At 42.4% G+C, this 27702-nt stretch overlaps 1 protein-coding gene across 1 annotated transcript in view; it reads left to right on the top strand.

Moving 5' to 3' along the window:
- adamts3 (ADAM metallopeptidase with thrombospondin type 1 motif, 3) overlaps positions 1 to 27702 on the top strand; it is a 174456-nt gene that overhangs the window by 16532 nt on the left and 130222 nt on the right. Inside the window, exon 4 of the mRNA XM_069683065.1 lies at positions 19624 to 19780. Coding sequence (XP_069539166.1) covers positions 19624 to 19780 — 157 coding nt within the window. The remainder of the gene's footprint in view (positions 1 to 19623; positions 19781 to 27702) is intronic.

Here is a 27702-nt window from a genome sequence, read left to right as displayed (position 1 = left end):
TTCCTGCCTCTCTTGGTCCTTCTGTGCAGAGCAGAAACAAATCTGTCAGGGTCACAGCAGTGGGAAGATTCAAATATGATGCGAAGCAGAGTCTGTCGGCAAATAAGTGCATTTATTTCACATGTTCACGTCGCTGATTTATGATGACAGAAAACTGGTATCATTTTTAAAACTCATGAAAAGATTTAGGAATTATGAATGAATCTGACTTATTGAGCACTTCTTAACAAGTGGAAACATTTCACAGTATGAGATATTACAAAGTCCAAGTGGTGACGTTTTATTCGTGTCACAAGTTGGCCTCTACATCCTGTTAACCTAAGCCGACATGCATCCATACATTTTTTTTCCTCTGTTTCCCTGTGATAACGAGCACTTCCCGGTTGTTTTCTTGAGATCTCAACTCATTTATCTCGTTATGTCGAGATAACAACGCTCTTCCACCGTAACGTCAGATAATTATGACTCGTATCCTCAAAGCTGCAGCAGCACAAAACAGACCACCTTGGTGGAAAAAATCACAAGCGGCGCCCAGTTAGTGACGCGTTTTCCATCAGCCAGCAGTGGTTGGTCTGCCAGAGAGGGTAGGCGGAACTAAGCGGCTGCTTTTCCGCTCTCTGCAAGTGTTGCGAGTAAACAGTAATCTACTATGGCTGAACAAACAAAGAAAAGATCGATGACTACAGATACAACTTCAAAAATAAGTGAAAATACAAAGAAAAAGAAACAAATTCGAAGCTCAGATGAAGGCAAACAGTCTGAAAAGGAAAGTCAGTGAGGAAAATCAAGAATTACAACTGTAACAAAGGGGAGCCAGCTGTAGACGTCTGGTTAAATTGGGAAGTGTGCTCCTGCAATTACTGTTCAACGCCAAAGGTGCCGCCATAGAGAACGAAGCTGAAATGTTCCAGATAACATGTTTAACTTACCTCATTAGTGTGGGCAGTGTCAGCATGGCATGTCCGTGACCAGCCTGTTGTTCTGTTTTCTAGATCAGCAGAAAATTATCCAGCTATCGAGAAAAAGAGACCAATAAGTCAAGATCTCGAGAAAACAACCGGAAATTACTTGTTATCACAGGAAAAATTCAGGCCCATGAATGTCTGAGGATCAAAATAAATCAGCTAAAACAAGTGAAATAAAATGTTCACGATATATGTTCTGGTTCTTTTTTGCGTTGGGACAACTGTATATAAGACTGTCTGGAGTTCAGGAACTTTATTTGAGATACATTTGCGCTTAAATGTTGATTGCGCAGATGTTCTACTGTTTTGGAGAAGAACAAAAACGGCAAGTTTTGGGAGGGCTAAAGAATTGGGATATGGGATCAATGCATTGACTGGCATACTGGCCGATACCTGATATCACATTCTGGCATAGAAAACACTTTGGACCAGTTCATCCTCTTTTGCATGTAAGGATCAAGCAGCAGACACACAAGCTTGCATCAGTCCAAAGTCTTTAAAACCTGGACTCTCTTTGAAACCTGCTCACTGTTATTGGAAATCTGTGCTCCATAAAGACGTTTGCTTCCGTTTATGGGATATAATGACAGTGTCGGTTCCTCCAAGCACACCTGGTATGTACGCAGGTTCTTTTTGTCTAAGGATGGTGGTTTTACAATTACAGTACATCCATCATAAACATGTGAGGCTTGTTTCTTCTTCACGTGGATGAAAGTTACAGCACATGGTTCTGTTAAAAAAAGCTTTAAAGCAAACAATGAAGGAATGCGACTGACCTCGAAACATGGACGTATACTTTATCATGCCCATCCTCCTCCTCCCCCGACATGACTCGAAGTTCACATCCTGCCTTTCCACATGCACACTCGCAGGGTTCCCTTGTCCCAGAGTTGAGGGTTCACATTCTGCAGATATTTTATTGTGGACTCGTTACCCTGAAAGGAAAAGACGGGGAAGCTTCTCACGTCTGATATATTTTTGGACTTAACTTTTCTGTCCAGCTATGCAGAGAAGGGACGGAGATGGAGGAGGATGAATTAATGATCTGTTTCTACGAATGATTTAAAGTTATTAATAACACCGCTGGTAATGTAGCCGCAGGCCTCGGAAATCATTCAAACTTTTAATTTTTACTCTCAAGCCTTCAGAGGTAAATGCTGGAGCACAGTCATCCCCCAGTGAGCTTCAGTTTAGTAGTTAAATTGATGCAGGTCTGGTGTTTATTAATATCTCCTCCAGGATGTAACACATGTCTTACATCTGAAGCTAATCACAGCAACTCTGAGATGAAACACTTCAAAATTAGGAATTAGGGCCTGTGTCCACTAACAGCGTTTTTTTCACGACCTCAATTTCAGAGCGCTTCTCACTGACGCTTACTGTTGCTAGGTTACGAAGGTTGTCTGGCGGCACTTCCTCTTCCCTCAGTAGTAACTGTTAAGTCTATTTTAAATCGCTCTGTACGCTTAATATTACTGAAAACACTTTGGACCAGTTACTCCTCTTTTGCATGTAATGCCAATGTTTGTGGTTTTGAGGGAAATGGTTGCAATTACTGGATGGATTCCATTTAATTTGACAACTGAATAAAAGGCTTTCTTAGATTATGCATACACTCATATTGTGGAAGATGAAGGCTTTGTTTGTGGTCACATATGCGCTTTAATTGTGTGGCTGTTTTATGCAGATAAATATACAGTTATTAACACACTAGTGGTTTAGCCGTGGACTTCTAGAACTCAAACTGGAATGGGGACGTAACAATGGAAAAAGGCATCCCTCCTTGTTGTCGTTGCATCACAGCCTGCCTGTGATTTAAACCGTATTGGACTTGCTGACGTACGTCCATGTGGCTCAGAGCTGCATGCAGGTTTTTCCAATTCCTGCTGATTACCGAACATCAGATCGGTGTCATATGTGAGCGGAAAAAAACACAAGATCAGACTTTTGTGCACTTTCAGCTGCAGCTTAAAGTACATCTCTGAGCCGTGATGTACCAGCTTTGATTTCATCTGGACAAACAAAGTGTAAGCTGCCTGGAAATGCCTGAAAGCAGCCGTGAAATGCTGCTTCAGCCGTGCTCGTTTGTTTCCATGAAGCCGGACAGCTGGAACAGAAACCTCCTCTCGCTCTGTGCTGCAGGAAGTATTTTTTTTTCTGCAGATGAGCCACGATCGAGTGACAGATCCAGACAGACAGAGGCACAGCTGACCTGGGAACAGCACCAACGTGCAACGTCCTGACTGTGGATGTTAACCTTCACCTCGCCGGCTGAGTAAAGCTTGGCCACCTCTTAATGTGTGTCATGTTGCATAATCGACTCTGCCAGCCAACAGGGTGAGGCACTGCTGTGTCTGCGGCGTGTGAGACTCTCAGTGTAAACACACTGTGGGCCTGATGGGTAATGCATCAGTTAGAGTATCCTTTCAGAGTAAGAGCCTTTTTATAGGACATTTTTACCCTCTAGACCCCAGAAGAATTTAATAATGTTGCTGCAGTTCACTGAGCAGTTTTTACTCAATCCAGACAAACGGCTTTAACCCAAAAACTGTGTAAAACAAATTGAGTTTAAATGATGCAACAGAAAAACAACTAAAACTGTTATATAATATTCTCTTGAAACCAAAAATTTCAATACTAAAGAAATATTTTCCAAGTATGTGATCCAACACATTTTTGTGAAAGTTGACTTGGGAGAAAAACACAAAGTCAGACAACATAACAGATCCCTCTCTGGATAACACCAGTCCTTCAAAATAGAAGAGAAGTGTCCCAAACGTCAGACCTCACAGCAAAGTTAAAAACGTAAAAACGTGTCTGATCACTCAATCGTTTCTGAGCGCTCCTGAACGCAGCACAACACAGAGCAACACGTCAGTGAGGGAGACATGCCCGGACTTGTTTACTGCAGCTACTACGGAGACATCAGTGATCGCAGATGGACTCTTTTTATCGTGTGTGTGCGTCAATGAATATGTAAGTTAGTTTTGCACTGATGTTTATGTTACACTCTGTTAGCGTCGGCTTTGGCATGTTGTGTTACAGTATGCCTTTCCCTATAAGTCTGTGTGGCTTTGTTCTTCGCGCTATGAGATCTCGTGGCCAAATCTCGTTAAAGCCCAGTTCGTTTAATCAAAACCATGAGCCAGATGTTCAGACTAAAAATCTGAACTGGAAAAAACGTTCATAAGCTGTCTGATTCATAACTTGTTTGATGTAACTTCTTTGGGGTCAATTCTTATTGTAAACATCAAAGATTTAGATAATGCACCAGGTTAGAGGAGCACTGATATTGTAACTGAAATACACCTAACACAAATCGATATCGAATCGAATCGAATTGAGAAGTCCTTATCGATACCCAGCCCTACTGTTTACCCACGGTTATTATGCATACGTTTTCGACACTGTCTTACAGCTTCCATAGGTTTTAAGGATGCTTTGCTGGTGGAGCTGTTTCTACATTTCCAATGGAAACCAGCAACAAACACAAAAGACAAAAACAGAAATCTCAACTTCACAAAAAATATTTCACGTTTCAGTTATTGACGACAACTCAAAGCCTGGGACTTAATTTTCTGTGTTTTAATGTTTTGAGGATTAAAAATGGCGGGAACTCCTGGCCCTTTGTCAGGGGTGATGTACAGTGAGTGTGGTTGTTACAGTGGGAAAACCCTGACAGGGTGATGCAGGACCCCAAGTCAAAGCTTGTTACAAAAGAAATCAATAGTTTGACTCAAATTTTTGAACTGGAAAATATTTTATTGATTTTCATACCTTTATTGATTTAAAACCTTTTTTAAATCAGTTTACTTACCTGTTTTTACTCACATTAAACGGAAACATTTCCACTGATGTTAAGACACGGTGAACGGGAGCACAGGAATCAGCGCAGCACCTGATGGAGGTTTTCTGTCTCGTCACTGTCAGAGTCTGTTGACATTTTCTTTTCCACTCACCGCCGTATCCAAAACCGTGTTCCTTTTTAGTGATTACTTCTGTTTATTCCCTAATTTTGTCAACTTCTTCACCATCCTCTCTTGTTTTCTCAGTTTTTTGTCTCTTTTCCTCGCGGTAAACGGGCTGTCAAATTTACCGGACTTCTTTCTGTGGAAGGATATGATAAGAGTTAGTCCTCCAGAGTCTGTGCGTCTCTAGCGAGGGTCTGTTCTTCAAAGCAGTGGTTTGCCATGCAGAAATAGCAGACCTTAGAAGCCGTAATTGACCAATCAGCTTCAAGAATTCAACACAGCCGTGTAATACCATGAAATATTGAACAGGTTCCATGAAGCTGAGGGTTAGAGGGTTAATCAACTGTCCATCCAACCAGTTCAGAGCTGCACCTCCTCCTTTAAACTCCTCGTTTACAACGCAGAGATTCATGAGGAGTGACAAAATGAGCAAATAAGATATGCTGATGTTTTGCTGAGAGCTACGTGTGTTGAGCGGCCTAAACTTTTGGCCTCTGTGACATAAAAGCACCTTCTGGACGTGCGCGGCTCCTGACATATCTGCAGTGAAGAAAAGCAAAGAAAATATCCTATTTGATTAGAAAAAGAAAGTGAGCCAGTTCCTCTTTGCAGCGAGCTGCAGCACGGCACAAGAGTTTTATTCACTAATAGTTCTTAATGTTCCTTGTTGACTCAGCCAAGGCTTGTTGCAGAGGCTTGACCCCAGAGTTGTTTGGGTATACGGTTTGAGGTGCAGGAGGGGTAAAGATATGCAGAGCCAAGCTATTTCTCCGCAGCAGCCGAGGGTTGAGCTCAGTGTGTGCTGCCGGCCTGCTTTTATTGATATTTATGTGTTTAGACATTTTTAATCATGACCTATATAAACTTAAGAGGAGCCCACATTTTCTGTTGTCGTTACAGACGCACATTGAGAGCCATTCACCGGAGCGGGGTTTTATTTAAAGTCTAGTTTGGACTCCTCACCACCTCCTCAAAGCGTGTGCAAATGTTTGCTCTGTTTGGTGGAGCAGCACAAAAAGCAGAGCTGAAATAAACTCTGATATTGTTCCTGTATGTTTTACCCCTCTACACTTTGTAAATAGAAAGTCAATCTTTGAAATAATTATTTTTAAAGGCAAAAACAATCTGCTTAATCTGATATTGAACTTCCAACACAGATATGCTGGAGAAGATGCAGATAAGAGGATTTATTATGTAAATTTTTAAGAACACCTCTGAAATATTTGTTCTTGTAAAGCACCTCAAAAATAGTTTATTCTTGAGGGGTTGAAGACTTTCAGCTCCCCCCGTGAATCACAAGAAATGAACGTGTGTATTTCCTCCCCTGAAGTTGCCTTAAAGGCCGCTGGATGAAAATGGCAGGTAATGATGACGAAGGTTTGCTCACATTTTTAAAGCAAACACACCTTTGAACAACACCAAGGGTGAAAGGTGGCAGTGTCCGGGCTGAATTCAGACCTTTTTTCAACGCTGCACTACCTCAACTTTTTTTTTTGAACGAAAGCACGTTCATAGCGACCTCCTTAAGAAGTTTAGACTGAAAGAGACTGTTTTTGAAAAACTGGAGCCCTTCAGCTGAATCCCATATGTTTTTCTTGGCAGACGAGTGCTGTCTGCTTGGCCGCGGCTGATGTTGGGGATATTAAACTGATGGAACACAGGACTCTTGATCCCTTTTTCTGAGGCTCGTGTTTGGAGGCTCTGTCAGGCACCTGCCATTGTCTCCTCTGGTATCGGATCAGACCCAATCCTGGGTGGCAAAAATGTGCCATCAGTGGGACTTTAAGTCTCCTTTAAAGGTATAATAAGTAGGATTTTTCCTTGCATTTTGTCAACAACACATTCATGCTGGGCCCCTTCTCCTGGGCTCTTCGTCACCAGAGGCTCACTCTCTCTTGCGAGAACACGCCCACCCTGCCGACCTAACACCGACAGCATCACGATTACCTTTGCACTAGCATGCTAACCGCCGTTTACTGTTGCACTAGCATGCTAACTGCCAGTTAGCTTGTCCTACCTGATTTGAGGCATCTACCTGTCCAACAGAAAGAAGGCCAACTCTGCATCGCTCTTTCACCATGTTTGCCGGTCTGAATGGGGCCCAGCTGCTTTGTTCGTTAAAAAGATTCCTTGATGATATTTTTGACAGTAGTTTGGATGAGGAGGACTTGACGTGTGAAGATTTTAAGTGCGGGTTTGTTCATATTTGTTTGCACACTTCACCTTAACCTCGCTGATGTTCAGCTGATTGAAAAAGGGGAAAGGTTGATGCAGGTTTTGCTGAGCTGTTGATGAATGATAAAAGGAACGAGACTCAGGACGGGTTAATTGTGAAGCACACAACATCGCCTTCACTGTTAGCTGCAGTCCCTCGTCACCAATAGCACACACTCCAGTTTCACCTGTGTTTTATTTGATGCATTTTAACCTCCCTGAAGAGACGAGATTATCTGATAATTCACAAGAATAATGATGTCTCTCGGTGTGGATTGTTCTTATCAGACGAGGCAAAAACATCGACTTTCAAAACAAAAGCCCGTAATTAAAGAAATAAAATAAATAAAAAATTGTTTTGTCACAGATCAAGAATCATTTTAATTTCTAAACATCTTCAGTCCTCGTCATTCTCTGCACCAGCATGTCAACAGATGCATCTCCAAGGAAAGTGTCTGTTCACTAGCAAGGACCACACCATCACCAGGATATGATTGAACAATGTATTGATTAATGAGGTTTATGATGATGATGCTTGGGCCATGGAGAGGTCGAAGTTATTTAGGTTAACATTTTGGGGAAGCTTTACTGGGGATCTGCCATATTACCCGGGCAAGACAACCCCCTTAGGGTTGGGAGGGAGGGGTGCAGGAGACGAGAGCGATGGGGAGGAGAGGGGTAGGTTTGAATTTATGGGAATGCCGGTAGAGGCGCGGTTGAGGTGTGGTCCTGCTCAAGTAATAAAACTAGTGAAGCTAGTGAAAAGCTATTGAATGGGAGCCTGAGTTGGGATTGTTCTCTATTCATCCTCGCTGATCTTATTGTTTTTGGGAACTTTTCCACTGATACAGCTGATCTGGAGTCTGTGGATCAGGGATCAGTAATTAACTGTCCTCAGTGAGTTTACGAGTGATTATTTTCAGTCAGAAAGTAGATAATGACTCTAGATCTGGAAATTCGCTCTCTCAGGATTTTGTGGATGGTGCAACTCGTCACCAAAGAACAGAGACACTGTTGTCATGTTGTTTATTTTAAAAGCATCTTCTGGAGCAGGCAGCGCTGCAGGGAAACACCTGCTTGTACGTTAAACAGCAGGTGTCCCAGGATACCGCTCATTTTCAGCATGTAGTTGTTGACACCGCTTCCAAAAGCTTTCCAAAGTAGAAGCTTAAAATATGTACACAAAATATACACGTTTAGGTTCTTCTTAAATCCCAGGCCCGGTTGTATTTGGTCGTATTTGGAAATCCCATTTTTTGCTATCCAGGATCAGCTAATCCATCCTTCTTTTGTCCTGGTTTTTCAAACTAAAATTGGATCAACCTGATCTGGATACAGTCTTTTTTTATAAAGTCTGGAATCGTCAGTGCTCTAAAAGTGCCTACACACTACTTACTTTGACCACAGGGGGCGCCAAAATCCACACAAAAAGAAAGCTCCTGACAGTCTCTTGACATTATGTATTTTATGTTTGATATTTATTAGTCGGTGGGGGCACATTCCACTATGTCTTTACCATGTCACTGTAGCGATACAGCAATTCAAGTGCAAAATATACAAAAAGTCTACAGAATAAACTACTTTTAAAAATGTTTGTTTGACCAATTTTTTGCTGCAATCAGGATAGTCCTGATTTTAGGGATCAAATGCTCCCCTGAAGTTTGAACACAAACCGGAGGTTTAATCCAGATAACAACTAAAACTGGTTAAATCACATTTACAAATCCGTATTTCTTTTGAACACCCTTTCTCAAGATTTGATCCAATCTGTCAGCTGTAGTCGGATCATTGAAAGCACCGGCTCCTGCTGCTGTGGCTGAGATTCATCATGCTTCTTATGAACTTGTTGTTTATGTGATTTGTCACTTCCTGTGAGCCATGAGGGCGTCCTCTCAGTGAGGCGACAGTGCTAACCGCAGCCACGCTGCACAGCTCTTATTCACAGATAATTACTTTATGTTACTGCCGGTAAAATAATCACTCAAGTATGCCCTCCAATTATTCATCCAGCAGCCGCCAAATGACTTTTCTTTGTGAGTCTGAGTAATTTCTTCTTTAATTTCTCCCCATTTAACCTTTGATTGGTCTTTGTCATCGTCTTTAACTCACAGGTTATGAACCATGCTGAGAAAAAGAAACATCTGGACTGTGCTGATGAAACCCTCGAGCGATAACAGCCATGATATAATAGCTGTGACCGTTAGATTTGTTCTGCTTCATGGTCGCTGTTACAGCGAGCTGAAGAGCCTGTAGACCAAACGTGACATTTCTGACATGACATTTCTAACATGTTGTCAGCAGTGTGGTAAATCCTGTCTGTAAATCTTGCTGTGTGAAATCATGTCACATACAGCAGAGGGAGATTCCATATCACAGTTTTTTAGTGTACTTTAACAATACTACATTTTTCCAGATGCTGATTTTATCTACAAGGAAAACTCTGTTAGCTAAGTTTGTTTATCGCAATCTAAATACTTTTTAATGGTCATAAAACCTTCTCTTGTTGTTGCAGCTGACAAACTCAACTTGTATTACATCTACTTAGTCCGACTCCGCTCTGAATTCAAACAGTGTTTAGTTCTGCAACACGTACAAGAGAGTAGGGGTCTAACAATTAGTCGACACTGTCTACAAAAATCGATGACAAAATTAGTTGCCAACAAATGTTATTGTCACTTATTAGTCGGTTATGTCATTGCGTGTGTTAATTACATAATTAGAGCTGAGTTTGCTGAGGGGTGAGCCATCTCGCGCCATTACTAACTCTGCTGAGTGTTGCGCATGCAAAACAGCGACCGGGAAGCGACAGGTAAACAAAACAGAGCAGATTGGCGGCAGCCGATGCAACACCATCACGTCCTAAAACTTGTGAAGTCTGGGAGCGTTTCACCCTCAACGCTGCAAAGAAAAGGATCACCTGCAGGATTTATAAAGCAGACGTCGTTATCGTGGGAGCATGTTGATAATGCACGAGCATTAGAAGACTTTTTAAAACATTTTTATATCAGCACTTTGTCTGTCGTTGGTTTTAAATGGACAAAAACTTGATTTTTATTGATCTTTTGTATCAGTAGGAGCCAAATCAGCAGCAAAGTTTAGTAAGACATATTTTTACTGTAGAAACTATTTATTTATTTAGTGTAAGTCAGCACACGCTGAAAAGAACCTCCAACTACATTTAAAGCTGATAGCTAAATAAGCTAAGCAACTGTTCAGTTCGTTGTCCGATAAGTTGATTCATCGTTTCAATAATTGATGACTCGTCGTTAGTTGCAGCTGTACAAGAAAATCATGCAGCCGCTTTAGTAACCGAAAGTCATTAACTGTTGAATTGACCCTAAAGAGGGGGTATAATGCTGTTTCACATGTTAACACATATATATAATGTTACAATGTTGGATGTCCAGACTAAACATGTGTAAAGTTTCAAATCTGTAGGTCAAAGTATGTTGGAGTAATCCCCAGCCTTCTCAGCTCAGTCTGCAGGCTGCTGTGAACACCAGGTTTCACACAGGTTTTTCTACACGCTGCACTTTGTGTATTATTATTAGTATTATTATTATTATGTCATAATGTGTCTCAACGTTCATGGTGATCGCTGATGTTACAATAGTGGTATGTTTTCCTGCTGTAGTGTCTGAATCCTCATTGTAGCACAGCGGTCTGAAGGACATGAAGGAGCACTACCTGAACACGGCCTCAAACGTCCCATCAGATGGTTGAATTGCTTCTTTATGGTGGTTAGTCAGCTCTAATGCCCGTTTCAGGAGATAGCAAAGCAAATGAATGTGGAAATATTCATGACTTCAGGTAACAACGTCCCTGGGCGCCATTCCTCAGGCCAATTCTACTTTTTCACCCCACAAATGATGTAAGGATAATGAAATAGTCTCTCCTCTTTTCAATGCATGAACATCACAGCCTCATGAGCCCACACGTGGTGCTGTGGACTCATGCTGCATTCAAGTGCTCCCGACTGGTCCCATTTCCAGAGCTGTGAAGTCATTCTTCCTACTTAGCACTCGTAATGTTTCTGTTCTTGTTGCCCTAACTCTTATATTTTAGTATTGATTTTAACCTTGTTTTTGTCCAGCACTTACTGTTGCTAGGATACGAAACTGGTCTGGCAGCACCTCTGCTTCCCTCGGTAGTGACAGTCTGTTTTAAATCGCTCTGTTTGCTTAATATTTTCTTTGATTCAAGGAACATTTTACAAAGACAACAAAAAAACAATGTAAAGGAGCCGTGTCCTGGCGTTAGCAGCAGCTCCACACCTGGAAATTGTAGCCTCGAAAAAACGAAAGGATTATCTTCTCCTCCGCCAAGTTTATATCAGAAGTCCTGCCCATCTTGATTTTGATTGGTTGGTGAGGGAGAAGTGACACTTACAACATATTGCTTGTCATCAGAGTTAATGCTAATAAATACTTTTTTAAAGCTAATCCAGGTCGCTCTGGGGACACTAACTAAAGGGTGTAAATAATACTTTATTAAAAATGACGTGTAAGCAAGAATTTATCTGCAGTAGGACTGCACGAACTAATAAAGACTTTGTTTAAACAATATTTACGTTTGTCCTCCATGTTTTTCTTATGAGGCTGTGAAATTGGCAGGTCACCTGAGTTCACCGCTGGGAATTAACTTTTCCGATTATTCTGATGCCGTGTGAATGCAGGGTCAGCACAGTGTCACTGTTGTGCAGATTTTTGGAGTGCAGTGAGACCCCTGCTCAGTACCTGTTTGTTTCCAGAAAGGCCTTTATAAGACACAGTGAAACATAGCATGGGGAACCTTTTCCCAACATGTAGAAGAAAGCCATTTATCATCTGAGTTTCAGAGGCATTCAACTTGCTCTCTCTTTTATCTTACATGAAAGCGAAGCAGTTTGGCTCAGCCCGCCCTGAAGAAGATAAACTTTGCAACAAGCTGAAATTCGTTTCTAAGCTTCTTCCTCCCCGAGTGTTGGAGAGCGTTAGCTGAAAGAAGAGACTCATCCTGTGTACACAATATCTCTGCTTTAAGGATTTCTGAAATAATTAATTTCAGGGCCACAGTGTCCAATTGCTTCTGTCTTTCAAGATGAGAGCAGGTGAGAGCTCAGCACTTCCTTTGGTCCACACGGACTACAGGAGCATTTTGCTCTTTGAGACGTGAGGATTTCTGAATTGTTGCTGCTAAATATTCACACAACACAGCGGCCTCTTTTTCTGTGCATTTACATAAAGCAAAGAAGGGATTTAACAAACTTGTGTTTTTTATCATTTGGCATGATAGAAACTTTTGAAATCGCAAGCATCGACTGAACTGATGAGAGCTTTCCTCTGACGGCCCACTTCTTATCCCCGAGAGCTGCATGAAGAACCTGCGTTCTTTTTAAAGCAGCATCATTCAGTCAAAGTGCAGACCGGCTCAGTTACAGTGTTACAGAAAGATCTGTGCTTGTGCTTCCTGCTGTGCAGCAGCTTTGATCAACATTAAAATGCCAGCTCTCAGTCTCATTATAAACACTCTTGCATGATGTTTGTTTTTTAAAGTTGGACTTGGACTCCTCTCACTATTTGCCTCTTAACAAGAAGGCAGCATCTTCACGTAGTTTATAAGATGCTTCGTATTAAACAGCAGCACTGGACAGAATCAAGACTTTTATCCAATTATCCATCTGTCGGTTTGTTTGCAGAGCCGCAGAATCCCACCTGCACCTGAAGAGGCGCTTTAATAGGCCTGCACCCTCATTTATGACGTGTGAGAGTGGAGATACAGATCTGGACTCTGGCCTCTCGTCTTATTCTGAAGGAAACGCTGCAGCTTTGCTGATGCTAAATTGGTTTGCATGGTCTACTGAAGGCAGACGTAGAGGATATGATTATTAGGGTCCTCGGATCTCAAGCGATGCGGTGGAATCGCTGGGAAGAATCTTTCTTTCTTTGTTAAAGTGAATCACATTTTTAAGGGGCTAAAAATCAGAAGTGGGGAGACTTTACATTTCCTTTTTTTTCTACAGTGCATGTGTAAAAATATCTCTATAGCGCTCCCTTAAAATTTTCAACACAGTAGTCCAATCAGTACATTTCACCTACATGTATGAAATTAGGCAGGCATATGCATCATGTCAAGACCTTTGAAAAAGCCTCCTGGAGCTACACCCAAAATTTTACAGGAAGTCAGTCACTTTATTTTGAAATTGTGGTTGTTATTTATTTTTTTGCTGTTTACACAGATCATACATGAATGAAGTCCTCCCGGGAGCTTCATCCAACCCACCTGAAACTTGGTTAGCGTATTGAATTTTAAGTTGTTGAAGCGTGATCTTTGAAGGCCGTGGCCACGGTGTGCTGTGCCCTCCAAGGACTTATACAACAAAACAGGAAGTTGTTGTTACTAAAGCATACAGTGTAAAATCTGCCACAAACTTTACATATTTGATAGGAGTCCTCACGTGAATACATTAACATGACTGTTATGAGTCACAGAGCGCCACCTACTGGTAAGAGGAAGGGAGCTTTTGTGGCAAATAATCAGATTTACTCATATATACATTACATATTTGCTGTTTCCGTATGAGTGTCACTGTGTGTGTGTGTGTGTGTGTGTGTGTGTGTGTGTTTCTCAGGTTCCACTGTCTGTACTCAGGTTGACAATCTGAGTCTACACTTGATGTACAGCGACGTACTGCATGATTACTGCATGTTCTCTAGTGCCACACAGTGGACACAGGAAGTGACATTTCATTCGTTCATGCTGTGCCCAAAACGTATGTAAATTTAGACTTGTGTTTTACAGTGAAGCTCCTGTGAGGAACTTTCAGTTTGTGTTGATTTTGGCGCCCACTGTGGACAAAGCCGCACCTCTTATCTCTTTGCTGATTTTGTCCTGTACGTGCTTAAGTGGTGGTTTGTAACAATAAATCTCATCCTGCTTTCTTTAACAGTCATATGCATCACTGGAAAATTTCTGGAAAATGTAAACAAACGCAGCGTGCAGTTAATCGCTTCGGCATTAAGAATAACTGTATAGAAATAATCAATCTTGTCGCTGATGGTCTGGTTTGTTTCTGTAGGTCATATAAAGGCATCAGAACTAATTTCAATTTGTTTCATAACCAGTGAAAATCTCCTCACAGGAGCTTTAACGTGATGACTTAACTGCTGCACCACCATCAATGTATGCACATTGGGCCCACTCAACTCTGCTTGCAGCTTTAATCATCAGTGGTATATGAATGCATTACCCTCTGAGACCTGCGCCTTCTCTGGTTCTTTGGCTTTTACATCTATGGGATCATGTACGTTGAATTAATTTCAGTTTAATGCAAAATCTGCCTCCAAGCTTTTTCCCAGCAAACACTATATTCTTAATGTGAAGTGTTCAGCTGGCAGGCAGGACTCAGTCAAGGTGTGAGATGAGCTCAGAGTAAATAAAGAGACAGGAGGTGGCCGTGGGTGTTACAGCAGGAATAATTGCTGGCATGACAATATACAGACTCGTCTGTGAATGCTTCTGCAACTGAGGAAGTGGTAATTGGTATATGGCTAGGCACACTGCGTTACACCCAGACGATGTATGCTGACATACACACTATTTATAATCTCTGTTTGAGAGTGATGCCTGCAGGTGTGAGATAAATCCACACAATGAGCCGAGGAGAAAATCCCTGCTGTAAATATGTTCACAAAATGTTTAAAAATGTCAACTCACCTGAACTTTTTCATCACTGATTGTTGTTTATTTTGTGTTTTTTTCTGTTAATCTGACGTAACAATTGAAACCTTAAAATCAGGAACGTTCATTTGTCCCTCTCTGACAGCCGCGTATTCACGTCTCTCTGCAGGAGATGCTGCTCTCTTTGATAAGGCAGACGTGTCAGGGATCACTGAATGTCTCTTACTGTTGTTTTCTTTTCCTGCTCCGCATCCATTCATGCTGTGATGATCTTTGGCTGTAATCAGAGCGGTCCTTTGAATATGAAAGGAAAAACTCGCTGCAGATCTGTCCTTGGATTCAAATCTTCTTTCAGAATGAATCTGTAATATTTGCCACAACCTACGGCGCACATTCAAGGCTTTGTTTGGAGCGATTACAGAACAGCGTGAGGCTTGTCGGGGAAATGTGTTTTTCTCATTGTCAGTTTTCTACATTTTCTTTGGATTGAATGCAGGTATTTCTTTGTCAAAACAGCTCCAAACAACTTCTGAACAAATGTCAGATTGTTGTTTGCATTCTGGATGAGCTGTGAGCAACACTTTACATGGCTCTGATACTACCTGGAGATGTGCATGTTTCTGCATATTTAATGTGTGGCCTTGATAAAGTGCCCTTGATAAAATTGGGTAAATTAAAGTTGCTGTTATTTTTTAGCCCAGATGTTTATTCCTTTTTTTACTACATGTGTATTTTTAATTCTAAAATTGGACGCCTCATTTAAAAAGTTAAATCTTGACCTTAAATGTAACGTGAGGAGTTGTTTTCCCACTACTGGCACTATAAAGCAATGTTTTAATGAATGTGATCATGTTTTTAAAAAGTGTTATTTATCTTGTGCTCAGAAAGAACCCACTTTAGGACACGTATGTGCCCGCATAAGTATAAGTAAGTACATTTCTCCTAACTGTAGCAGGTGGTAATGTAAAGTCGTGCACTCAAGGCAGATAACATAACATAAACGCATCAGTTGCTTGTGATACCTGCTGGTGTCCTAAAACAGCATATGTTTACATTAAAGTGACAAAGCCCTCCAGAGGATGTTGTAACGATGTCAGGGACCAAAGGGAAGTGAGGTGACGTCATAACCCTTCCACAGGATCCATCTCCAGCGCGTGTGTGCGCCGCGACCTCCGGAGTCGATCGCGCCCATTCAAGTCAATGATAGTGATTCCAGAGCACTCACCGCGGCCCGTCTCCGGCGCGTCCCAGAAGCGTCTCTCCACTCTGCTCCGCTAAAGATACGTGCAGGGTCTATTTTTGACAGAGACTGCTTCAAGCACGCGTCAAGCTCAGCAGAGCAGATTGTTCCAAACAGGAAGTCACACAGAAAGCAGCATACAGCATTTGGTCATTTCAAAATAAAACACCATGTTCAGACTGGTACAGACTCCCGTTTTTTCTGTTTTTTTTAAGATCAACACACTGACACTTGAAAAAAGAACACTTTTAATGAAGTAGTGTACTCCTCCATGGTAGAAGCACAAAAATCACAGAATGATCTCCTAATGAGCAGATAATCAACCTCGGAGGGGCAAACTGAACTGTTGTTTGTGTGTTGTTTAACATTTATGTTATCGCGTGATTTCGCAATTCTCACGCGATCTTGTGATCTCGCGAATCCAGCTGCTTGGGCCACGGAACGCGGGCAGATGGAACGCGCCGGACACGGATCCTGTGGGATCGAGGGGTCACGCTCCGTTTGACGTCACACTCAGCGGACTGAAGTCCTGAATATAGCGTTAACTTTAAGACGCTGACATCAGTTAATTATTTCATGTTGATCTGAATGAAAGCAGTTCTCGTTTGTAGGGGTAATAACACGGAACTTTAATTTACGTCTCTCATCTCATGACGATCGTAACACAGCGTTACACCTGGTCAGTGAGTCAGCATCGGTGCAGACCCGCTGGTGGAGGGCTTAACAACCCACTCCCACTCCACACTCAGAGGTTTGGGACGGCACTCAGTGTGACGGACCCTCCATGCGATCACGCAAACTGGTGCAAGTGCGTCGGGAGACAAAAACATGAGACTTTAACACGAGAGACTGATGTTAGTTTCCAGCTCCTTTGAAAAGCGGTCATTTGATGACTCACCTTAACCAAGTAGTTTTAACCCATACCACATGCTCATCTTTGTCCCTAAGCCTTACCAAACCTTAACTATAGTGTTGTCTAATAATAAAACTGATTTATTTTCATCAGTGATTGTAAGTCTTGGCACAGACAAAAGATGTGAGCCTGCAGATTGTGGCGTCAGGGTTGAAAACGCCTCCATGTGTCCTTCTGCAGACACACATCTGTATTGTTATTTAAATGTAGAGGACTTGTTGAATGAGATGCTGTTTGACTGTGAATAAGTAGTAAAGTGTGAGACTGAGAAACGGCATAGCACTCACAGAAGCAGCAGGACATGAGCAGAAGAAAACATGCAGGTTGAACAGTGCAGGTTGGAAAGTATTTAACAATCACTTCATGAGGACGTAGAACATGTTTTTAAGCCTCAAGGATGCACAAAATGTGCTTACAAGAAAACTTAACCTCAGCAGGTGTATCCAGGTCTCCAGGAGTGAGCGGGCCATATGTTTAAGCAGTGATTTGACAACTCAGTTTTAAGTTAATATAGTCCGCTTTAACATCATTGAAGTCCCAAGTGGCTCAAGGAGGATGCCAGAGAGGGTAGGCGGAGCTAAGCGGCTGCTTTTCCGATCTCTGCAAGCGTTGCGAGTAAACAGTAATCTACTATGGCTGAACAAACAAAGAAAAGATGGATGACTACAGATACAACTTCAACAATAAGTGAAAATCCAAAGAAAAAGAAACAAACTCGACGCTCAGATGAAGGCAAACAGTCTAAAAAGAAACCGACCTGACCGTCAGCCAGGAAAATCAAGAGTTATAACCGTGACAAAGGGAGCCAACTGAAGACATCTGGTTAAATTGGGAAGCGTCTTGACACAATCACTGTATATTGCCATTAGTGGCACTCAAGAAAACGAAACTGAAATCTGTGAGATTGTCAGTTTAGGGGCTGTAGCTCCTCATGTTTAAATCATATGTTTAATCATGACCTGGTTGGAAACTTCGACAGGAAGTAAACCTGATTTTGTTGCCTGATCCTCTTACACTGGAACAAAGAGGAGAAACACGGCTGTACGGCAACAACATGAGGTCAAAAAGTAGTCGTAAGCACTGCTCAGTTTTAGGATGAACATGTTGTCTCTCCTGCCGCAGAAGTAAAAGGTCATTTAGATGCCAAACGTGGATTTAATGTGACTGGCAGGCTGTCCACCCGTGTGCAGCTAACAAAGATGAAGGTCCTGTTAATGAATGTGTGTATCGATGGCAGTGGGGAGAGTCTGTCGCTCACTATCAGAGTTACATGTAAACTTGAATAAGAACATAAACTGGAGCGGGTTGTGCGTGTAAAGAGAAGAGGAGGATGGGGGAGTGTTGGGATGTTTGGGGACTCTGGGAGTTAAAATGAGTTCAGTGTGCGTGTTGGCTGCAAAGCACCATATGTGCTCAGTCCAGCAGAGTGTGAGTGAAGAGGCCACAGCGAGGTACGGCCTGAGAGGTGCAGCAGTGGAGCCAGAGCGAGCGAGCGGACGGCTTAGAACTGCAGCAAATTCCTCTGGAGCTCAGAGAGAGGCGGCTCTGTCTGCGCACAGGTGTACTGTAACTGTTTTTTAAGTCACTCTTTAATGGATGAAGTGATTATTAGATATTATATCATCAGTGTTCCTCCTGCCTCACTGGATGACACTGACTGAGGTCGCCTCTGAAATGGGCCGTTCAGAACAGCGTCGTAGAACCTTGTTTTCAATGAAATCGACCAATCGTCGTTCACCTCCGGCTGCCTTCTTGCACAAGCTTGTAGTCAAGTCGTTTCAAGATTTCAACTTCCCATTCCGATACCTCCTGGTGATTCTGGCTCGTATGTATAAGGCCGAATAACCGATCCTGGAGCAAAGTGTAGTTCTAGGTCACATGCTCCTCAGTAGCAACTAATCATACTAACACTTGGCTTGCTGCAGCTTTAACTAGCCTCCACGTGCGTGACCGCTGCTTCAGCTCGCCATTTGGATGTGATAAGCTGTTTGTACGTCTTTCAGTGTGATCGTTTCAAACTGCGAGCATGACTCGGTTCTTATTGCAGGAAATCTGCGAGGGGCAGGTAGCGATCGCAAAGCAATTTCGTTTTTAATGTGTCGCAAATGATGAGGAGCTTTGTGATCACCACCTGCAGCGTCAAGGTAACCAGCTGATGATTGAAGGCAGATTGAAAGTCGCAAGGAATCAAAAACGTTCAACAGTGTCACATGGAGAGACCCAAGTGCATTTAGTCAGGCAATCAATACTTTGTTAGATATTATCACATAATATCTGTCATTTCATTGTTTCTGTTACTAGGACATTGGTGAGATGTTGTGTTGCCATCGTGTTGTTTTCTGTCTGTCTGTGCACAAAAATCAAGAACAAAAATGAAATTATTTAATTTTAAGCCCTCATGAGATCTTTAAGAACTTTGCCGCATAAATTTACATAAAGAAATGTAGAAAATGCTTCACAGCTTAATGCAAAAATGATCTTTATGTGACCTTATTAGCATAACTGCAAGTGCTTAAAGATCATGGCTGATTAAGGTGCGACATTAAGGTTAAATGCCTCTTTCTGGCAGTTAAAGAACTTTCATGCTGTTTAGCAAGTTTGCAGAAAGGTTCACCTTCTGATGTGCTTCTGCACCCTCACCGACCCTGTGTTGTGTTTCAGGCCGGAATGATCCGCACAGACTCGGACGAGTACTTCATCGAGCCGCTGGAGAGAGGAGCTCAGGAGCTGGAGGACCAGGGCCGAGTTCACGTGGTGTACCGCAGGTCGGCTCTGCTGCAGGCCCCCTCAGACATCCCAGAGGACTTCACGCTACAAGGTAAGACGCAGAGCCAGGATGTTTACTGCTGCTGGGACTGGGAGTGCTGCTACTTATTCTAATGCTGCTGCTGCTCCTTCTAACTTTGACTATAATAATGCTCCTTATGTTTCATGACCATATGTGAAAAAACATGAATTCTTTCAGACTGTTTAGAAAGAGAAGTTATGCCAAATATGCCTTCAGAGCCACAGAGCTGGTTAGCCCTCAAAATGCTCAGTTCAAATATCACACCAGGACTCTTCAATATAATAAATTCTCTAAAGGTTAGTGGAGCCACATGAACATTACTGACAGCCCGTATGAGCTGCACAACGGTCAACAACAGGCGTCTGTCAAACCAGAGTCCTCATGAGATGAAGTTTCTGTTGCATCTACAAACAGCCACTAGAAACTTGTAATGTTACAAAGCAGGTTGACGCGCTGGACTTTAAATGATGTTGAGTAGGGGTTGAGTACTCAAAATTCATGGTTTGGTATTTACATAAGAAAATGTAGAAGTCTCCATTTTTGTCGCTTGTTTTGAAAAATGTGAACGTGTACCTTTCTTAGTGTCACAGTTAAGGGCTGCACAGTGGTGCAGAGGTTAGCGCCCTCGCTCCACAGCTAGATGGCTCCTGTTTCCAATCCCAGTTTGGACGTAGGAGGCCTTTCCTTTTTGAAAGGTTTTTCTTATTTGGCCTTTTACGCCTTCATTCAGAGAGAGAGGGGGCAGGGGATAGTGTGGGAAACAGGGGAGGAGAGAGTGAGGAGGCAGGCGGCTGAGGATAGGAGTTGAACTCGGGGCTGCTGCATCGACTGAAGCCTCTCTATGTGAGACACTGGATTTAGCAGCTGAGCTAAACTGGCGCCCCAGTAGGAAGCCTTGCTGTGTGGAGTTTGCATGTTCTCCTCCGGGTACTCCGGCTTCCTTCCACAGTCCAAAGACATCGTTAGGTTAATTGGTGATTCTAAAATTACCCGTAGGTGTGAGAGTGAGTGTGTGTCTCTATGTGTCAGCCCTGTGATTGACTGGTGATCAGTCCAGGATGTACCCCGCTGGGATGGGCTCCAGCCCTCCTGTGACCCTGAGTTTTGTCGCAAATCCACAGCTTTGTTTTGGGCCTTTTATGCCTTTATTGACACAGATAGGACAGTGGATAGTGTTGGAAACTGGGGAAGAGAGACTGGGGACAACATGCGGCAAGGGGCCGAGGGTAGGAGTTGAACCCAGGGCCGCCACTTCGAGGACTCAAGCCTCTGTATGTGGGGCGCGGGATTAAACCGCTGAGCTAAACCAGCGCTCCTATCCACAGCTTTTAACGCTGTGTCGCATTACTTCTTACTTTGTCAGGGTTTGAATCTGTAAGCCAGGCGCTGCAAGTGTCCTGAAGGGGCTGGGCTTTGGTGACGACCATGTGACACAGATACAGGTCATTACTGTCAGTGGATGTTTTCCTTTTCAAACTGCTTTAACTACCACTAAACGCTAATGCTACAGAATGCACTCTGTAACATGGGAAGTTGTAGATGATCGTATTTGAAGACAGCGTGTCTCACTGAGCGTTCAGCCACCACAGACCTGACTCAGGCCAGCGTCATTTAACATTTGATGAAAACTGACCCACTTCTATTTGCCAACAAAGACCGAGAGGTGCATTTAAAATGCACTGAAAAGCTTTTGTCAGACAAATGACGGCTTTTACTTCTGCTGCTGCTGTGACCATTATTATTACTATGATAACAGCTGTCACCGCCTGCTCTAAAAAAACAGTTTCTGCTCTATTTATACCAAACAAATGTCACTGCATCCACTGTGAAGGCGGCGTGTGTTTAAGAACAACAAAGGTTGGACTTCCATGAGTCATCACTTTATCAGTGTGCTCTGAGTAGAAGGGAAAATGGAAATGTACCTCTGTGGCTTAGTGGTAGATGTGGTCGTCTTTCAATCACAAGGTCGGGGGTTCGATCCCCAGCTCCCTCAGGCTACATGTCGAAGTGTCCTTGGGCAAGACGTGGCATAGCCAACGGGTATGAATGTGTTATCTGATTGACAGTTGGGCACTTTACGTAGCAGCCTCTGCCATCAGTGTGTGAATGGGTGAATGTGACATGTAGTGTAAAAGCAGCTTTGAGTGGTCGCAAAGACTAGAAAAGCGCTTTATAAGTACAGTCCATTTACCATTTACCATACTTAAACGCGTCACATTATTGCTTGTCACTGAACTTGAATTGAATAGAAAACATTTCAGTGTCATTAAGGGTCAAGTGTTCTTCCACAGAGTCACATTCAGTGTGTCAGTGCCCTCGGCTGTGATGTAAACAGAGCAGCAATGCTGGTTAAGAGCCGGTCAGGCTGCGTCATCATACACATGATGTGCATATGCTTGCTGTCTTAATTAAAGCCTGCTGGTACGTACATGTGAACTTGCCACAGCAGCTTCTGACGGACTCTTTAAGTGTTTCATTTCCTTTGACATCTCTCTCTCTCTCTACATATGATCAGTTGCCAGCAGAGATATTTGCCCTGATTGCTGTTGTGGAAAACGGTTTTCTCTGACTGGATGGGACTGCAGACTGACATTAAAGGAAAAAGTCAACACAAAGCAGACAGTTTTTAGCAATCAGCCGCACAGTTGTTAAATTCCAAAACTACATTTTAGTTCCTATTTTCCCTCCTCTTGCTGGCACACAAGCTGAGAAAATTACTGTATGAATATTTATTTGCAGCCTCTGAGAGATTTAAAGGCCGACGCTGGCAGAAGCTGCTCACATTATATTATGCGGGTTATTCACACACACATTTTTTCCCTATAATAATGCATTGTAGAACATTTTGGGTTGCATAAATATTTCACATGAAGGCTTTAACTACATGTTTTTGAAACATTTTTGTTTTTGAAGGGTTTCACATGTCATGCTCACTTAAATGTAAACTGTTGTGTCTGTTGGCTGTTAGTGATCAGCAGGAGTCCAGCAGGAAGTACTAAACACCATCCTGGTGAAAATCAACACAACAAGGCTGTAACACGCAGGAGGCGACAATACTCTGCTTCTTTAGTGTTTGTATTATTGATGGAGAAGAAATCAAGTTTCAGTAGCTGCAGAGATTGCGGTGATCGCAGCGTATTGGTATTCTATGCTGTGAATGTAAACAAACAAAATAATATCAGTTACGATGTGGAGAATTTTCTCAACTGGTGGAAAGCCAATTAGTCTGACGTGAAACGGTTCATCGTATTCCTTCATGTGCTCACTCCGTTTAGAGAAACCTGGACTCCATGCTGTGACCTGTCTTTCTTCGTGTAGCACCCCAGGGAGCAGTAAACAACATAAACAACAACTCATGTTTTGATGTTAACGCCGAAATTGACTGCACTTGAAGCTCCTTTCTATTCTGCCGACCACTCAAAGCGCAGTATTGTTTGTACACTCATCCTATTCTAAGTCTCACATCCATTTCTAATTACAAGCAGTGAGAACGAGCGAGTGGGCGACTCTGGTAGTTTATCAGATCAGATAGTTTCATATTTACTCAAAGAGGATGACCTAACCTGCTCGGTGTTTCAGGGAACAGGCTGAGAGACGACCACCAGCCTTGGTTCTATTTCTGCAAAGTTTAGCACACAGGTGCTTCATTTGTAGAGGAAGAAAACGCAACCAAAACCAAAAAGAACAATACCACCCCTTGCAACACTGCAGCCTTCCTTGTAGTATATCTGGACTAGTCGCGTTCATTCTGCTACAGTTTGCTTGCTGTATCGCTGTGTGTTAGGAGATGTAAGGCCCAATCCCCACGACACCCTTTTGGCTCTACCGAAGGTTATAACTTGGCAGTGACCCCACAGAATGGACACATTTTTAAGTCATATTTTTCATGCGTCATACATGCTTTATATAAATGACTGTGCTGTAACTCATAACATTGTAAATGGTAAATGGACTGTACTTATATAGCGCTTTTCAAGTTTTCCGACCACTCAAAGCGCTTTTACACTACATGTCACGTTCACCCATTCATACACTAATTCACACACTGATAGCAAAGGCCTAAGTGCCAATCTCCAATCTATGCACATTCATACCCAATGGCTCTGCCTTCATGAGCAATTTGGGCCTCAGTGTCTTGCCCAAGGAGACTTCGACATGTTACTGTAGTAGAGCTGCCCCCTGAAAGTTGACAAGTCGAATCTCTGTCTGTGACCACTCAGTCGAAAAGCCTTCGTTTTTTGTTTTGTTTTCTCCGTGACATGCGCTGTTGGTTAACTGAAGAGAGATCACAGAGCTGTGTGTTTTTCATGCTCTGTACCTGGCTCATAACATCGTTATCTGTCCGGATTTCCATTACTTTAAGGTATATAGTACGTCTCACCATGCTGTGAATGACACTGTAACCTGCGATCAGTTCATCAGAGTTAATAATAACGCAGCGCGGGGAGGACGCAGACGCTTCATAACGTGGATCTGTGTTAATCACGCGGATCTTTCTGTCTGTCACTGTTAACAGAGACTTCAGTCTGCTGTGTTGTTCATATATTTCACACACACCTTTAGAGGAGCATCAGGCTTCATGATCAAACTAAACTGTATATCACGTCATCACTTCAGTCTGCGATCGCCCACTCCCTCCCTCTCTCTGTGCTCTCCCCCTCTCAGCGCTGCATCACAGCTTTTATTATATGTTGTTGTTTAAGGTTAATGAAGGTGAATGAGGCTCCTTGTATATTCACAGGGCCTAAGGCATTACCCCCCCAACACTGCTATATCTTCTTATCGAACGGCCAGATCCGATTTGACTCAAAGAATCCTGATTCAGGTACAGCCCTAGACTGTAGCAGTCAGGGATCGAACCCCCAACCTTCCCATTGAGACACTCTACCACTGAGCCACAGACGCCCCTCCTGTATTGTCTTTACAGGAACTTCTATTGACACAGTGAATTGTATAAAATGTTTGTTATGCTGATCCGCTTCGTTTTGCTTCACATTAACATCGAATTAAAATGCTTAAAAAAACTTTAGCATGAATTATTTTGTGAAGGAAAGAATCTGGCAACAGCAGCCATCTTACAATTTTTCATACTGCCAATATTCTTCAATTTGGCGTTTCGTTTGGGGTTTGCATTTGAGAATGCCCCATTGTGCGGGCCGTAGGGAGGGCTAGTTTACCGCTACACCATCAACAAAAGTGGACTTCATCTCCATCAAAACGGAGGTGTAGGGCCAACTTTGGTGTACTTGAATGCAGCCTAATACACGTTCACTCGCACACTAATGGCGATACCTTCTGGAGCAGCAATATGGGCTTCAGTATCTTACCTGGGGACACTTTGACATGCGTGTTGACGGAGCCAGGGATCAAACCGCTGATCTTCTGATTGGTGAAGGACCTGCTCTATCTCCTGAGCTGCAGCTGCACATGCTTAAGGAGTCATTACAATCTCTTCTTCACTCTGCTGATGTCTCAAACACGACATGCTGTCAGGAGAAAATCCATTCCACTCAGCACCTCATGTGTTTACAGCTGTAACATGTTAAGCATTAGGGCTGAACACGACTCTGAACAGAGTCAGTCGAAGTGGATTTGGCTTTTTAAAATGAAGCTTCGACCACCACCTGTAAGAGGCACGACAGCTGCCAACCGTACAGTTTGACATTTGCAGCAGACTACCTTCTTATGGTTCCAAGTCACGTCACTGTCTAATTAAAACAAATTAACTAACTTGTTAAGTTTGAAGTACTTCCTGATAGAAACAGGAAGTGATAGGAGGTAGAGACTGAACTGGCTGAACTGTATGGCACAACACTTGTGACAGAGTAGGAAGGACATGGGGGAAACAGAGTTGGGTTGACATATGAAGTGGCAGGTGTGACATTAACGAAAAAGCAGCAGGTAGAAGAGGTCGGCGACAGTGCAGCACCTTTTCAGTTGGGATTCAGCCACCACAAGCCAAGAGAAATATGTGCTTATGTTAACGATGTTGTTGCTACACGTGGAAATCTGTTTACCGTCTGCATAAAGATAACAGTTCAAGTCACCATAAGATAGACGTGAAGCTATCTTGACAGAATGATCACAAAGAAAAACGGTCTTTTGACAATAAGGGTTCACTGTATTTATTTATTATATAATTGTACTTAATTTTACACACAAGACAAACCAGGGCATCACTGTGAAAGGGAATAAGGCACAATAATAATTTGGATCTGGATTATATTTTTTGCCACAATTCCTGAAAGCCAAAATCATAATTTGAAACAAATTTTGATTAATCGCTCAGACCTAGTGTAGAGAACTACAACTCCCAGGAGGCATTGCTTGTTGGCTCATTGTAGGACCATGCTGTAGAACCCTTTAAATTCTTGGACATCATTTACAGCAGTTTAGATACATTTTCTTTCAGATTCTAGGTCAATTTGTGGATAAATGCAGCTCACTGGCTCAGTGTTCTGATCTTTAGTCCAATGACGTCTTATTCTAAAAAATGCTACGGAGCAGATTTGAGCCTCTGGCGGGCTCGTCATCATAGCGAGCGCTGCTGAGGCTTATAGATATTGTATTTACAGAACCTTTTCATGCCAAACTGATGTGAAAAATTTGATTTCTATGAAATAATCAGGCATATTCTTCTCTTTTTGTAGATGGCTTGGTAATTTTTCTATCTTTGAGATAAAGTAATCTAAATATCATTCCTTGCCGTCCACATTATGAGGCTGGAGATATTAGATTAGGTTTTAGTAATTAATCTAATGATCATGGACCAGCATTTAGAGCTGGACCCGACTTATCTTGGTCAACTTTGGCTGCTCATTACAAAGTGTCAACTGTTCCTTTTTTCACAGTTTAGGGCCACACCTAACGCTGACTTAGATTTAAGCCTAAATGACTCTCATCTTCACACACTGGCTGTCAACCAGATATGAAAACATGTCCACAGACTACTTTCTTAGTATTTCAGCTCACATGTCCCTTTTGACTTTATCAATGAACTGGATGAAGGATTTTAGTCTCTCTAGCTAAAGGTAGCGACAGTTTGCCTCACAGTCAAGCTAGTCCCTCAAATGAGCGTGGTAGAGACACTGATTTTAAGATGAAACTGCTTTATTTAGGGTTTTTTAGGCTTTACTTACCTAGTCTGTTTGTTTTGAAGAAATAAAGACCACTACAGAAATTCAGCTCTTGGTAAAAACCCTTATGAAGAATGAAAACTGAAGGAATCATTAGCTAGCTAAAAAAACAACAAACCAAACAACCAGAAGAGTTTCCAAGAGACACTGACTTTTAATGTGAAAATGCTTTATTCAGTGTTTTGGCCTGTTACATGGTCTGTTTGTTTTTGAAGTGGTTGAAGTTCTAGGTAAAAACCTTGTGAACAACGAACACTGAAAAAACTCTAACCTATAAACAAGTTAGGAACCATAAAACAAGCTAGCAGTTGCTCCACTAGCAGACCCCGGGCATTAGTGAGAAACTTACTTTTACGTGAAGCTGCTTTATTTATTGGTTTTACTGGTTTTAATAACCAGGGGTCCGTTTCAGAAAGCGGGTTTAGTGAAAACCCCGGGTTTGTTAACCCTGAAATGAGGGAAACGTCGGGTTTGCCGTTTCAGAAAGAGAGGTAACTTTAACTCTGAGCTGGTTTCTATGGTAACTGTGTCTGTGAACCTAACCTGGTCGGGAGCAGGTTTTCTTCAGGAAACTCAGAGTTTCGCTCTGTCTCCTCCCTCTAGAATATAAAACCCTCATTCGACTTCCTCATTCATTCAGCCCGTCTCACGCGTGTGTTTGAGCGGTTACAAATTAAAAATAAAAAACGTTACGTCTCTGTGCTGCTCTGACCGCTTTGCAAAAGTCTTTTATAATTATGATAAAAAAATCAAAAGACAAATCTGTGTCAAAGTCATCATTTTTAGATTTACCACCGCCACTGTCAAGAGCGCTCA

This window comes from Semicossyphus pulcher, unplaced genomic scaffold, assembly GCF_022749685.1.
Source record: "Semicossyphus pulcher isolate SPU_LCO1_2020_fin unplaced genomic scaffold, fSemPul1.0.p SCAF_6, whole genome shotgun sequence".
NCBI classification, from domain to species: Eukaryota; Metazoa; Chordata; class Actinopteri; order Labriformes; family Labridae; genus Semicossyphus; species Semicossyphus pulcher.
Note: the sequence above shows the minus strand (reverse complement) of the source record. Positions and strands in the feature narration are given on the sequence as shown.